Genomic DNA, 12,342 nt, shown 5'->3' on the forward strand with positions numbered 1-12,342 from the left:
AACAAACAAAAGGGAAAATGGCAGAAGTGCTGCAGCAGAGCATTCACTTGCTCTGCCTCAAAAAATACCCAATAGGCCAGGGCTTGAGCACGGAAAGCACACTAGGAGACACCGCTATAGAATCCACTCTGCTGCTGGCTCTGCTTGATGCAGGATGATGGACACTTCTTAGTTGTAATACTCCCAAGAGCTAAGCACTGTGTGCCCCCCAGCATGTCCCTTAACTCTTGGCTTCATTTTCTTCCCCTGCCAAATGAGATAGATGCTTCTTCTCCAAACAAATATTACAAAGAAGCCCAGCTGCCAGCATGCTGATTGAAGACGTAAGCATTATATAAGAGCTACATGTGACTAATGCTTGGTGGTTGTACAAGTTATTTCTGTCTTCATTCTGCTTTTTAAGGATGATCTCTTGTTATCAAAAGATGACTACATACGTGCTAGTGATTCTTCAACATTCACGTATTTACATTCCACCCAGAATAAAGCTTACTGTGAATGAAGGGATAAAAAAATCAGCTGTAACAACAGTTCTCTGAAATCTAAATCAACTCCACAACATGTTAGTTACCAGGAACTGAGGAAACTCTGAATTTAATGAACATGTCCAGGTTCTTACATACCCACTGTCATCAAAGCTTTATCATGCTTATGGGAACTGAGTGACATTTTTACTGCTTATAATCTTGGTACAACAATAAAAACAATGGTGCACTAATAATGACTTTTCCCACAGATTATGTTCCTCCTGGCTATGCTGCTATTATCATATCTTTCTATAAACCATTGATTTTAAGTGCTTGGTTGTACTGTTGATTGTTTCAATTACCCAGGCATCAATTATGTTTCCTTTCTTCACTAAATTGGCTAAGCCTTAAGGAGAAGACAAGCTTATTTTTTAATTCTGTAACAAATGGAATAAGAACAGTTTTATGTCATTATTAAGAAGAACACAGGGATGCTTTGTTCTTTTTAAACTGACTCGATTCCTAGCCACAACCACTTTGACAAAAGCTGCAAGTTGATATGTAACAATGTTCACTACAAGAGCAGAATTGCATATTCTTCTATGATGAGAAAGGAAATTACTTTAATCATTTAATTTAATGCTTAAATCATTGCATGAAAGAATCTTCTAATATTTTCCAAGAAAAGGGGAAATGTCAAATTTTGTCAAAGTGGTGGTCACAATGACTATATATTATATACAATTAAAAATTCATTTCAGTTGCCTGTTACAACTGTTTCAGTCATAATTTCTGTTATTTTCCAGTTATGCTATATTTAACTGATACACAAGAAGCAAGTCTCAGTCTGTCATGAAAGTGCATGTGCTTAAAGCAGTAACAAGCATTTCTAGAAAGCCTTCAAAGGTCACACACATACCCAAATCCTAAAGCTACAATTTATATTGCCTCAAAATCTTGTTTCCATATTTATATACAAGTGGGAGAAGGAGGAAGAGGGAGGTGGTATGAGAAACACACTTCAATGAGTTCAAGCACTGGCAAATTATACATCTGAGAATAAAATGTGCTCTTTCTTTTGCTGTCCTCCTGAGAGCTAATGATCCTTAAATATAAATATTCCTTAGAAATGTTAAGATGGATTGATGAGTGTGTCTGGTTTTATCTGTACACACACCTATCCATATATTCTAGTGTGTTATGGATTATCAATGGTGCAGCAAGGCCAAGGAGGATGCTGAGGCTGCTGCTGTGGACAGGCAGGGGTGAGGCAACACAGCTGATCAAGGGCACCCTGCACGCCACCTAAACTGTGCACATGGGCAAAGGGCAATGAAAACTAGAACCCACGGAGGAAAACAGAGCTCCACACGATGAAGACATGATGGTCTCGTAGGGCAAACACTGACAGCAGCTCTAAAGAAGCATGGAGGATGGAACAAGCTGGGATCTGGGGACTCAAACAGGTAGCAGAAACAAGAAATTTAGCACCTATGACCAAAGCACAAAGTGCTCCCTAGGGAGAAAATGTACTCCCCTGCAGGCACAGCTTCTGTGATTCATTTCTAAAGTTTACAAAATTATCTGTGATCATCACAGTCCATCCCACTGTGGGGGTGGGGAGGGTGGGAAAGCATGGGGAGAAATCACAAAAATTCCTCTAGAAGACATTTCCTTGCAGTGTTTTGGATCACGGAGTAAAATTAAATGAATTCTGGAGACTTAAGCTTTGAAGTTGTGTACACAGAGCATTAACATCTATATCTTAAGGAACTGCCTGCCTACACCAGCTAAAACAGCAGAGTAACAGGGTTTGCCAGAGATCACCCATTGCAACTAAAAATGTATTGCTTCCATTTGTCTTTCAAAACTTATCCTTTCCCCTGGCCAGTCCATAAGATTTTGTTCATTAATTAAAATATTGCCACTCAGCTTGCATTCTTCTTGGCTCTCCTGCTGGAGATCACAGTTTCAGTAATTAACTGAATGGTTCACCATTCTGCTATCAAGTCACAGGTTGAAGGGGAATTAAATTTTTACAAGGGGTTTTACAACACAATTTAAAACAGAAGGCAGCAGTGAAATAAGATATAGGTATGGCATTGCTGTGAATAAGATAGTGTTATTTAAGCCCTCCAATTTCTTTAGAAGGCTTCCACTTACAAAAGCAACCATGAAAACACCCCAAAACATTAGCAGCAACTAAACTTGCACATGACAGAAATCGTGTATATCTGGGAATTGTTTTGATATACCCAATATAGGCTAAAGATCACAATATAGGATAAAAAAACACTATTTAAGTGGGCAGAGAAAGGACAGCAGCACAGATGTCTGTTTTTTCTTAAGAAAATTCCTGCTGAGGGCATGTAAAACAAAGACCATGGGGGGGGAAAAAAGGATAATCCTACTTGGAACAGAAAACATTTGATTCATTTCACAGTACTAACAAGTATCTTCAAGTACTTGAGTATGAAGAATGCCTCTGGCACTGAACTCGGAGCAGCCAAGTACGTAGCTCACACAGGTTACCAGTGTGCATCAGCAGTTGGCTCCAGGATGCAGTCTGAGTCCTCTAGAAATGTGCCATCTTATTCTCCTCTCCCTGCTATAAACTATTTAAAGTTGCAACTTCCAGGGCTAGTATACACTGTTAGTGCCCAAGACTGAAGCAGAAACATGGCAAGTCCCACTTCACTAGATTAGATGCACAGAAACAAAACATGATCACAGGCATCCTTTTACAGCAAGTAAATTTTACATTATCTACAGCCCACTGTTGGAAACACTACTAGTGAATTTTTTTCTGGGGAGTCATACCCTCTTCTGCCTCCCCTGCCATGTTTTACATCATTTTAGGGCAGAGAATTTGTTTGAGTCAGGACTGGTGGTTACTTCAGCCTCAACATGAGGCAGACACACTTTATCAGTTTTGACCACATCTAATCCTGAGTAGAAAAAGAAAGTCAAATTTCACAAGGATTGGATCAAGACAGTGTCAAATGTAGCAGGACAGTTGCTGTTAGTTCCAGCCTGAGCACGTTCCAAATGCTCACTCAGCTCAGACGTATGGAATTGAAAATGGAAAAGGAAACACAGTGAAGAACTGGACAGTGAGGATAAGAGAAAAGAGGAATTGCAACAGACTGCAGAGAAGGAAGCAAATAGTACCATAGTCAGACACTGTCTGATACACAGCAGTTCCTACGAACTTTTATACCGGCTGATAGCCATTTCCCTGAACTTTACTGACACAGTGGAAGCAGATGGAAACTGCAACAGGGAAGCGGCAAAACATGAGAATGAGAGTGTAGCAAGAAGTCAGGTAGAATGCCAAACTTAGACAAAGAGATGGGACTGGAAGTCAGCAATAGAACTATCCTCACATGGTCTGCTCCTTTGCAATTCTCCATACAGAACATCTACCTGCTTTTGTTGTCACTTGCTGTATTCGCTTACGTTGATTTATATCTTTTTAAATAACAGGAAGAACTAAATGCACACAAAGAGGGGAATACATTAAGAGAACATTTGCAAGGTCTTCAGTGAGACAGGAGAAAATTAGTTATTGCCCACATCCTGCATTGCCTCAAAAGCAGCGTGGCCAGCAAGAGAAGGGACGTAGCTCTTCCCCACTTCTCCATTTTCATGAGACCTGGAGTGCTGCACCCAGCTCTGGGGCTCTTGACATATGGATGTGGACCTGTTGGAGCAGCTCCAGTGGAGGGCATGACTGTGATCAAAGGGCTGGAGCACCTTTCTTATGAAGACACAGTTGGGGATGTCCAGCCTGGAGAAGGCAACCCTAAGGGAGAAAGCAACCAGCCCTCTGGGGATACCTTAGAGTGGCCTTTCACCACCTAAAGGGACCTAAGAGAGAGCTGTAGAGGGATTTTTACAAGGACATGGAGTCATAGGACAAGGAGGAATGGCTTTAAACTGAGGAGAGACTTAGATTAGATATGACAAAGAAATTTTTTCTGTGACGGTATTTACTGTACAGGTTGTCAAAGAAGCTTTGGATGCCCCATCACTAGCATTGTTCAAGATGGGGCTCTGAGCAAGCTGGGATAGTATAAGGTTCCCCAGCCTGTGGCAGAGGGCTTGAAACTAGATGATCTTCGAGATCACTTCCAACCTAAAGAATTTCTTTTGTGAATTCAATTCCTCCATGTATACAAGACAGTTTAGACATAAATACAATTTTTCTTACACCTACTCCACAGTACACCGGACCTTCTTTTTCAGGTAAACTGGATTAAGGACTGTGTTGTAGAGAAATATATGTAACTAGAAGAGCTGAAAAATGTGTGGAAAAAAAACTATAGGAAGATCAGTTTCTCTGCTTAAGGCATGGCAGCCCTGAAAAACTGGATTTCATCTCAACCAGTTCCACTGAGTTTCAAAGCAATCAATTTAATCTATACTTTTCAGAGAGGATAAGAGTCTGGTAGCCAAAACAACATTCTGAGACCTGATCCACAAACCTACTCAGTGCTCACAGCTGCAAGAGCATACACTGGAAGAGAGGTACTTCAGACCACAAGGTAATATAACACAACACATAGATAACGTTAAGTCATCCCAAAATTCAGGACCTGGGCATCTCAAGTTGCTTTCTTGCCCAATTAAAGTACTTTTGACTTCATTTTCTGCTGCCACAAGCCCTCCCTTTGCAGGTACCACAGATAGGCTAATTCGTATTTGTTACTGTAGAAATAACCATGACAGAAAAGCCCAGAAGTTAATAAGGCTGTTTTAACAGCAGGGTTCAAAAAACACACAGCAGGAGGCATGAAGAGCCAGGGTAAACAGCAGAGGAGAGGCTTATTAGGAAATCTTTGTCCATCACATAATCTCCATCACTGATGGAGACAGAGCCCCTGGGGATAAAAAAAGCAGCATCTGATAATATAATTAATGTGTATATCTTAATGCACAGGAACATGGGTTGAGTGAATAGCGGTGCTAATCAATAGTCATAAAAGCTTGACTTTGTAACCTGAATAATATTAGATTTTAACCACCTGGCATTGTAGAAACACATTTTAATACATTGAAGAAATACACTGAACAAGCCTTATGTGCTCAGAATACATTTGATGGTAAGGCAGTTATAAACTACACTATGCAATAAAATATTATTGTAAAGTATATGGTATTATAATCACGGTTTACAAAACCAACTAAAAGAATCTCAGTCTTTTTAGAAGGCTGAAGTGTTTTTTTATTCAATTAGATTAACTGAACTAGAAAAAAAGAAAAAAAAAACAACTTATCATGGTATTTACATGAATTCTTATCTGCATTAGCTACTGGAGCAGAAGGAAAACAAAACCATGTTCGATAGAATTTTTCAGCTGGATTCTTTCAAAAACAGTTTTTATACTGTCACAATGAAAAAAAAAAAAGGGGAGGGGGATCAGTTATCAGTTTAATTTCTATATCATCCTTTCTGCTACCCTAGTGGGCATTTCTAGTCATACTCATGCCAGCACTTCCATGACTGATATTCACCAGTGTAGGGGAGATCAATTGCTGACCCAGTCTAACCCAATTTGTAGAAAATTAAAATCATTCAGCAGTTCAGACAGTGTTCTAAGTTCAGTGAAGAAAAACTAATTTGGGCTCACATAGAAAAAGAAAAAAAAATCAGAATAATATCTCTATCTCATAAATATACAGTCTTAGCCCTAAAAGATCATATAAAATTAGTATGATGGGATTCCAAGTTCCTTCTCTTTCACAATTTCACATAAAGCATGCTTAAATTCACATGCAATATTATTTTTCCTTTAATTGTCAGTCCTGCAAGCTCAGCTATGTGTCAAGTTGGGTTCCTTCTGTCCCACACGTCACCAACAGAACTAAAGTTTCTCCCGGCCAAATGTGTCTGGTCCCATTAGGTGAGTTTCCAAAGTGTCAGCTGCAAGGAAAGAAAATGTCCTTAGTGGCTACACCTGGATTGCAGGACTATGGGAGACACGCACCTCTGAACCCACTCTCTGGCTTCATGAGGGCAAGCAAGAAGACTTCAAAACTTTGCATTGTACACCTTATCTTCAGCACATCTGCTTTTTATTTTAAGAACAAACATACATTGTGTCATGCAAACTGCAAACTAGAGTTCCCCAAAGCTTTCAGTCCCATTAAGTGTCCATTCTCATTCTTCCACAGCCTCTCACCCTAGAAAGAAAGAAGTGAGTCTCCTCTCCTCCCCCTTGCCACTTATCTCACTCCATTTTCACCTCCTGTTTTGGGACACAGACCTCGGAGTTAATGGGAGCTCATAGAGGACAAAGAGCATCAGTGCAGCTAAGGTCAGGCAGATGCTGCAGCAAAGGAGTTCCTAGGATGAGACTGTCTAGAATGACAGTCTGATGGAAAAACTTTGCAGCTGGCTGGACTTCAGCAGAGGAAGGGAGCCTGAGGGATGCCCACATTGGAAAACCCTCCCTTGTGGCTAAGGGAGCTCTGGACTTTTTCCATTTTGAGGATGGATGGTGCCTCTGTGACACCCTCAGCCCCAGTGTGAGTGTCATCCCACAGCAAAACGCTTGTAGGAGGCTCAGCATGCCACAACATGTGACCATATTTACTGTATGAGAATCACGATGGGTGACATTTAGCAACCACCTTTCCTTCTTTCTCCTCAAAGATAAACTTAGAGTTTTCTTTGCCTTATTCCCCCCACCCCCTTCTCCTTCACTAAATGTTCAGAGCCCCTTTGCAGTCTGTGCTGGTGTTCTCCTGTCCAGCTCTTCCAAGACGGGAGCAGCAGGGTCTGGACTGCTGTAGGGGAGCCTGGGTTGCTCTCTGTGTTACACTCCCCTTTCCAACCTGGCAACAGTGCTTGGGCAAAAATTACCTTCCCAGGTGCTTATCTTCTTCCTCTGCAGGCCCACAACCACCCCACTGTACCACTGCAGCTTTTCTAAATCAAGCCATTTGTAATTAAAAAATAAAATATTTACAGCAAACACAGATGGTTACTGCCATGTGTTAGTGTTAAACTGAGCTGAATCACACCCAGAGCAGCAGATGAAGGTAAAGATTTCATGGAGACTGGTAATGACTCACAAGTGCCACAATTTTTACTTTTTTTTTTTTTGGAGCAGAACCCCACTTTCATTATCTTCTTTCTGACATTTTAAGGGTAGCAAATTAAAAACCGAGCATAAAGGAAAGTCTTACAGAGAAGTATACAGATGCATAATCTGTAAAGAACTATGTGAAATGTAAGACTGCACGTGAAATGAATCAGTGCCTTTGGAGGTGTGAGGCTTGGTTTAGGCTGCATAAAACCAAAAAAAGAATATTATGAAACTGCTCATTTATTTAATTTCTTTCAAAGATGACAGGCTGTGTATTTCATTGGGAACAGCCATGGCTGCTTTCTGTAGTTTGCTTGCTTTAGGGTCTGTCCCAGTAACCAGGGAAGTCAGCCTTGCAGTCCAGGACCTTCCATCAGGGATCATTCAGGAGAGGGACAGAACTGACAGAGGGGAACAAAAACATCTTACACAACTGTAGCATTTGCCAGAATCCATCTGGCAAAGCCTCCATGTGCTTCTCAAGGCTCACTGTACAGGCAGTTTCACTCTCATGTTGATGCTCTTGACTCCTGAAGTACCATATATTTCAAATTAATTATTCATGTTTCATTACAAAGTAGGCTTTCAACTGCTTTTTAATCCTGTTAGCCAACAATGCCTCAAGTCAAAGGAGCAGGATTCTGTTTCTTCTTGTGGGAGACTTTATTTGCATTGCTTCCTAAATCTCAACTTGATGACTAATCGTTGCAACTGAGCAAACCCAGTGAAAATAAAAGAGCCTGCAGAGGTGTCACTGAGAGTTTAATTAAGCTTCCAGATCCTTTATTACCAATAACCTTGTTGCATAACTAAAGGAAAGACCCGCCAGAGTCTGATTCTCCATCTGGTTTGCAAAAGGGGAAATCACACAGAAGTTTTCTTTGTAAATATAGCACATTTAAGAGATGTTAACTCACATAACAAAAGTAGAATTCCCAACCCCATCATTACAGAAGCACTTTTTCAGAAGAGACTCGTATATTAAAGTCAACATTGCAAAACAAATTGTTTCACAGGACTTATAAAGGAAGATGGGTTTCTCAGGGAAAACTGAAAGCCAGTGCTAATTAGACTCAAAAGAATGATGACAAGCAGAAAGATCGTGATTTTCACATCACCAGACATTTCCCAGCATTTCCATTAACTACATTATTTGGGGAGATGAGAAAACTAGAACCTGAAAAATACGTTCAGGCTAGCACTACTGATGGAGTGGGAGACTGTGTTTTCAGAATGTCTACTGAGAGTTTCCTCCACAAATATGTGGCATAGTTGTTTTGCATTCTTACAATAATTAGAGTGCGTAAACAATGCTAGCAACAGAGAGGAGATGGTAAACATGCCCAACTTTCATTTGCAGTGAAAGCCAACTACTGCTAGGTAAGATGGACAATGTGCAAGCATCACCAAAACTCCAAATTTACTTGGAGTCAGTCAAGGCATTAGCTCCCACTCTTTTCTCATTGTTTCCAGAACCTAATGAACACTCCAGAAGGACAAATTTCATACCTGAAATTGAGAAGAACATGGAAAACAGTACACTGTTATGAAGAAAAATGTCACATTCACCTCTTCAACTATCACATTTTCAGCTCTCATCTAAGTTGCACTGAAGCTAATTAAAAGACTCACATTAGCTTCACTGAGATCTGGATCAGATGAGGCAGCTAAAATCACCATACTGTTCTGATTCTAATTATATTTACAAGAAAGATTCTAATTTTATTTACAAGAAAATCTATGTAACACTATTTTCAAACGTTGTTAAATGTCAAGGAATCATTAAGTTTAAGGAAATAAGAAAATCAGTGACAGAAACCAACTCAATTCACCCTAGAGCTGTTAGAAGAGAAGGAAGGATCACAAACTTCCCTTATTTCTACAAAACTGTAGATGTTTCTGCAGAAAACAAACCAAGCTAGGTAATCTTAGAAATGGGGAAATGAATCCCACACAACTTCCCTTAGTCACCACACGCTTGAAGTCCAGCCGGTGCCAAAATCGTGACGCTTTGCGGAACATGACCAGAAAAAGCAGCAGTGAAAACAGATACAAAGCTTGTAGTGACACTACCAGATAAAGATACATTCAAAAGTCAGGCTAGCATGCCCAGGTAATTAACTTGAGCATAAAAGAAACCAGTATAAACAAGGTAACTTAACCACTGCTCAAATTCAGAGTTTTGAACAGCTGCCACTAACTTGAATTAAGCCAAGTCATCTTATCTTTGCTGACAGTTTAAGACCAATTAGCCAATTCAAGTTAATAAGCCACAGATGGAGATTTATCAGAAGCTAACTCTCAGCTGATGTGTCTGAACATCCTACAAAAATTTTCATGGAAAAGGTCATGCTATTTAAGAAGATCCACACCCATTATACTAGAAGAAAGGGACTAACTCAGCAGGATCAGTTTTATCTGGAGAGCTGAACGGTGGCTTCCTGAGATATAAAATTCAGTCACCTCTTGAGAAGAGCATGAGTTGCTATAATAACCGCACTTCTACTACATAAAGCAGCTGTAATATGTTTTGTAAGCTTCATTTCACTTGCTCACTGTTTTGGGAGTCTGCTGAGTTCTCAACATTTCAAAGTGTCAAAACTGCATTCAGATCATATTAAAAAAAAAAAAAACAGGAAGCATCAAGAGAAAAAAAAGGGGACCTAAAGGAAAAGGAAACAAGAAGGTGGGAAGACAAACTTGCTTGCAAACTTGCATATGTGCACATTTTCATGTCTCTATAAAGTTAGTATCCAAAGCATGCATAACAAATTATCAGGTTCAAGGATAAATTCTTAGTTTATACTTTCACACAGGATGGGTTTCAATCTAAATGCTCAGAGGAAGGAACTAGAAAGTTTTTACACTATTGCAAGGTGTTGGGGGTTTTTGTTGGTTTTGAGCTTATTCTTTTTTGAAAAATGAAACCTTTCAGTACTTGGTGTAGCTAAAGTTTCAGTTTATGGGGTTGTTCCCAAATACTGTGTCTCACAACCTGAAAACTGCTCCATTAGCTCAAACCAGTGGCCCGTCCAGTCCTGCTGACATTGCATACTGAATGTACCCTGAAGAAGGCAGAAAATAATGCTGCACGGGGAAAAGTTATGGAGTAGTTCCCCTATAAATATCTGTTCATATATTAAACAGGAGCAAACACAAGCGATATAACGACAGAAGCCAGGGGATGCAAGGGCACAGCCAGCATTCTTCCCGAGAGAGGTCTGGCTACCACATGTCAAAGCATCTCCGTCTGACACAGGAGCCCTCCCCACCCTTTTAAGCCCCTGCCTGGAACTCGCGTACCTCCAGCAGTTGTGATTACCCAGATGATGGAAGATTCATCAGCTCAAGTGTGTTTTAACACACAGTTGTGCAATGGTTTAAAAACTTTTCACTGTATTCTATTTACTTCTTTTTTTTTTTTCTTTTTTTTTTTTTTTCAGAGCATCGGTGTGCGCTGAGCAGCCCACAGGCATTCGCGCTCCGAGTGAAATACTCTCGTGCCGACTATTAAGAGTGCAAGTTACTCCAAATCTTCAATTTTTACGGCAGCACAGATGACACCGTGCGTGCCTTTCCCAGCGGCAAACCTTCTGCCTTCACACCCAGACTCCGCACCTGCCCCGCCACCGGCGCGGTGCTCGCTCAGCCCCGCCAAGGGCCACGGGCGGCGGGACCGCAGCCGGCAGCAGGGAGGGACCGGCTCTCCGTGCTGCGGCCGCCCCTCGTTCCGCTTCCCAAAGCAGCCCACTCCCCAGCGAATCCACCTCACCAGCCTCCTCTACAACGCAAAATTGTGGGGGCGAAGGGGCTCCCTTTTAATCCAAAATACAGGTGATTAAAGGAGCACGGTGAAATAACCACCCCCAACTCCGGAGCTTCGGGGTCCTCTCTCCCCTCCCAAAGCCCTCGCCTCAATCCCACCGCCAAGAGGCATTGCACCTTCCTCCGTCAGTCTCCAGCCCTCATTTTCCAGCCCAAACGCCCCCGAAAGCTTCCCCCGCTCCCCGCGGACACGCAAGGACCCGGGCAGGAACTTTCGCCGCCGCCGCCGCCCCACGTCCCCCTCAGCCGGGGCGCCGCGCCGCCAGCCCGCCCCCTCCTCCCGGAATGAGCCCTCAGCCGAAGACCTGCCGGAGCAGGGTGCTGGGGCGGCGGGGCAGGGGCTGCCCGCGGGGAAAGGGCCGGGGGAAGGGGCACTCACCCTGGCAGTGGCAGCAGGCGCCCGCCGCGGGGTGCAGCGGGGGCGGCGCGGCGGCCGGCATGGCGCGGGGGCTCGGCTCGGCTCGGCTCCGGCCAGGGGCTACCCGCGCAGCACCGCGCGGTCCCTGCGCGCCGCCTCCCGCCTGCGAGGGCAGCAGGGAGCGGCTGGGAGGGAGGGGACGCGGCGGGGAGGCGGCGCCGCACACCGGCCACACCGGCGGTCACACCCCCGCACCCCTCCCCGGGGCTGCCCCGCCGGCGGCACCGCCCCGCCCCGCCGCCTCAGCGCCCGCCCGCCCCCGGCCCGCTGCCTCCCGCCTGACTCCCGCCTTTCCCCAGCTCGGCCCCAGCCGCCGCGCTGTCCTCGTTTGCCCCTCACCGGGCGCGGGTGTTTGTTACGTGCCCGAGGGGCTCCGTGCGTCCCCGCGGGTGTCCCCAGGTGGCGGGATGTGGGACACTGCTGCCAGCCCGCTCATGAGTGAAAACGCTTTTGTTGTCGCCTTGTAGACGCCAAGTAGGCTTGGTGAAGCATTCACAGAATCACAGAATATGCTGAGTTGGAAGGGACGTCCAAGGAT

General features: G+C 43.3%; 1 protein-coding gene across 1 annotated transcript in view; it reads right to left on the minus strand.

Moving 5' to 3' along the window:
• Positions 1-12,050, minus strand: part of DCLK3 (doublecortin like kinase 3) — a 30,597-nt gene extending 18,547 nt beyond the window's left edge. Inside the window, exon 1 of the mRNA XM_063406402.1 lies at positions 11,766-12,050. Within this exon, the coding sequence (XP_063262472.1) occupies positions 11,766-11,826 (61 nt within the window). The 5' untranslated portion in view covers positions 11,827-12,050. The remainder of the gene's footprint in view (positions 1-11,765) is intronic.
• Between the last annotated feature and the right edge of the window lie 292 nt (positions 12,051-12,342).

The sequence above is a fragment of the Prinia subflava genome, chromosome 1 (assembly GCF_021018805.1).
Source record: "Prinia subflava isolate CZ2003 ecotype Zambia chromosome 1, Cam_Psub_1.2, whole genome shotgun sequence".
Lineage (NCBI taxonomy): Eukaryota > Metazoa > Chordata > Aves > Passeriformes > Cisticolidae > Prinia > Prinia subflava.